The 1,878-nt window shown below is 44.1% G+C and overlaps 1 protein-coding gene and 1 long non-coding RNA gene across 2 annotated transcripts in view; both read left to right on the top strand.

The window, feature by feature from the left end:
* LOC139027537 (uncharacterized) overlaps positions 1-1,731 on the top strand; it is an 89,424-nt gene extending 87,693 nt beyond the window's left edge. The window contains exon 3 of the long non-coding RNA XR_011479645.1: positions 1,569-1,731. This is a non-coding gene — a long non-coding RNA (uncharacterized lncRNA). The remainder of the gene's footprint in view (positions 1-1,568) is intronic.
* A 4-nt stretch (positions 1,732-1,735) lies between these two features.
* Positions 1,736-1,878, top strand: part of ror2 (receptor tyrosine kinase-like orphan receptor 2) — a gene marked incomplete at its 5' end in the record, with an annotated part of 50,178 nt that continues 50,035 nt past the window's right edge. Inside the window, one exon of the mRNA XM_070439620.1 lies at positions 1,736-1,760. Within this exon, the coding sequence (XP_070295721.1) occupies positions 1,736-1,760 (25 nt within the window). The remainder of the gene's footprint in view (positions 1,761-1,878) is intronic.

Below are 1,878 nucleotides of genomic sequence, written 5' to 3'. Positions count from 1 at the left end.
GGTCCTTCAGTAGGACACAGCTGATGTGTTGTCTGGTGACCGGGTCCTTCAGTAGGACACAGCTGATGTGTTGTCTGGTGACCGGGACCTTCAGTAGGACACAGCTGATGTGTTGTCTGGTGACCGGGGCCTTCTTATCAGCAGCTTATCCCCTATATAGCAGCTTATCCCCTATATAGTGCACTACTTTTGACCAGAGACCTATGAGCCCTGGTCAAAACTAGTGCACTATATAGGGAATAGGGTGGCGTTTTGAGACACCGACCATGTGAGTGACCTCAACTTGTCCAGCAGCTATGTTTGGGCTTCTATGTGCCAAAGTGTGGTTTCCTATAAGATGAACTCTCTCTCTCTTTCCGGTACTTTTGGAAAGCAATTCTTAACGATCGTAAAGTTTTTTTGGGGGGGGAAATCACTACCATAAATCTGTTGATCTTTTAGATTTTTCTTGGATCAAAAACTGAACATATGAATGAGTGTTTGTCCCAAAATAATGTCCAGATTGTTTTGAYAAATAACCTGTTGTGAATTTTGACCATGAATATAAATCATGATTTTTCTGTGCACATATGTATTTGTATTTTTTTTCTAATTCCTCTGGGATAAATAAATACATCTAATTTTCAATAGTGCCCTGAGACCAATTCGGCAGTAATTATCCATTGTGTGATCGTAAACATCAGTAGAGCACGTAACTAACATCTGTAGCACATTGGTCTAATGACAAATCAATAGGCAACGTTTATCCTTTGTTGTGATGGAGTCATTTCTAGCCAGGCTCACTGWAAATCGATCTTTGTTCATCTTGTAGCAAGACCAGCACTCTTGGTGGCAGATGTTGGGTGGAATACAACAATATCATAGTTTCATCAAAACTCTGTTGTTTTTTTTGCTTTGGCCATGGCAATTTTCATCAGATGGTATATCCTTCTAGTCACTCTAAAGCCTTGTTCCCAAAACGGCTGTATTAAATTGAGGTTTTGGATCCACTTGTTGTGTTTGGCAGAGTTTATGAAGACTCCTTTCTCATTCTGTTCTGGGATCCCGAGTGGCGCAGTGGTCTAAGGCACTGCATCTCAGTGCTTGAAGCATCACTACAGACACCCTGGTTCAAATCCAGGCTGCAAATCACAACCGGCCGTGATTGGGAGTCCCATATGGTGGTGCACAGTTGGCACAGCGTTGTTAGGGTTTGGCTGGTGTAGGCCTTCATTGTAAATAAACATTTGTTCTTAACTGACTTGTGTAGTTACATYAATCTAAAAATGTATGTGACTTCAAGCATTGAGACATGACAGTTGTTGGATCATTCTTTGCTGCACATTTAGCAAGATGATAGGATAATTTACTAACAGAAACATATTCATGTSTTTAATATTTCAGGTGGTATATTGTTTGATGTGTCAGCAGCACTGTAGTCAGTATCACCAGGTTTCTGTTCAGACACCTGGATCTAAGGCAAACCAAGGCAGGGGTTATGTGAGTTCTGTTCCCTCCTAACTCTGGTCTCCTTCCTGGTCTACTGCAGCAGAAGCAGATCCTAGCTATCCCAGCCAGTGGAGTCTGAGGGGCTGGCAGAAGCTCAAAGTGGAGCAGCACCCACAGCTGAGGTAACCCCCCCCTCTCTCCTTCTCCTTCTCTCTCTCACTCTCTTCATTAAAGTGGAGCAGCACCCACAGCTGAAGGTAACCCCCCCTCTCTCCTTCTCCTTCTCTCTCCTCACTCTCTTCATTAAAGTGGAGCAGCACCCACAGCTGAAGGTAACCCCCCCTCTCTCTCTCCCTCTCTCTCCTCTCTGTATTAAAGTGGAGCAGCACCCACAGCTAAGGCTAACACCCCCTCCTCCTTCTCTCCTCACTACATCTCGCTCTCTGTGGT

This window comes from Salvelinus sp. IW2-2015, linkage group LG4q.1:29, assembly GCF_002910315.2.
Source record: "Salvelinus sp. IW2-2015 linkage group LG4q.1:29, ASM291031v2, whole genome shotgun sequence".
NCBI classification, from domain to species: Eukaryota; Metazoa; Chordata; class Actinopteri; order Salmoniformes; family Salmonidae; genus Salvelinus; species Salvelinus sp. IW2-2015.
The sequence above is the reverse complement of the archived record's forward strand: the minus strand, read 5'-3'. Positions and strand labels throughout refer to the sequence as shown.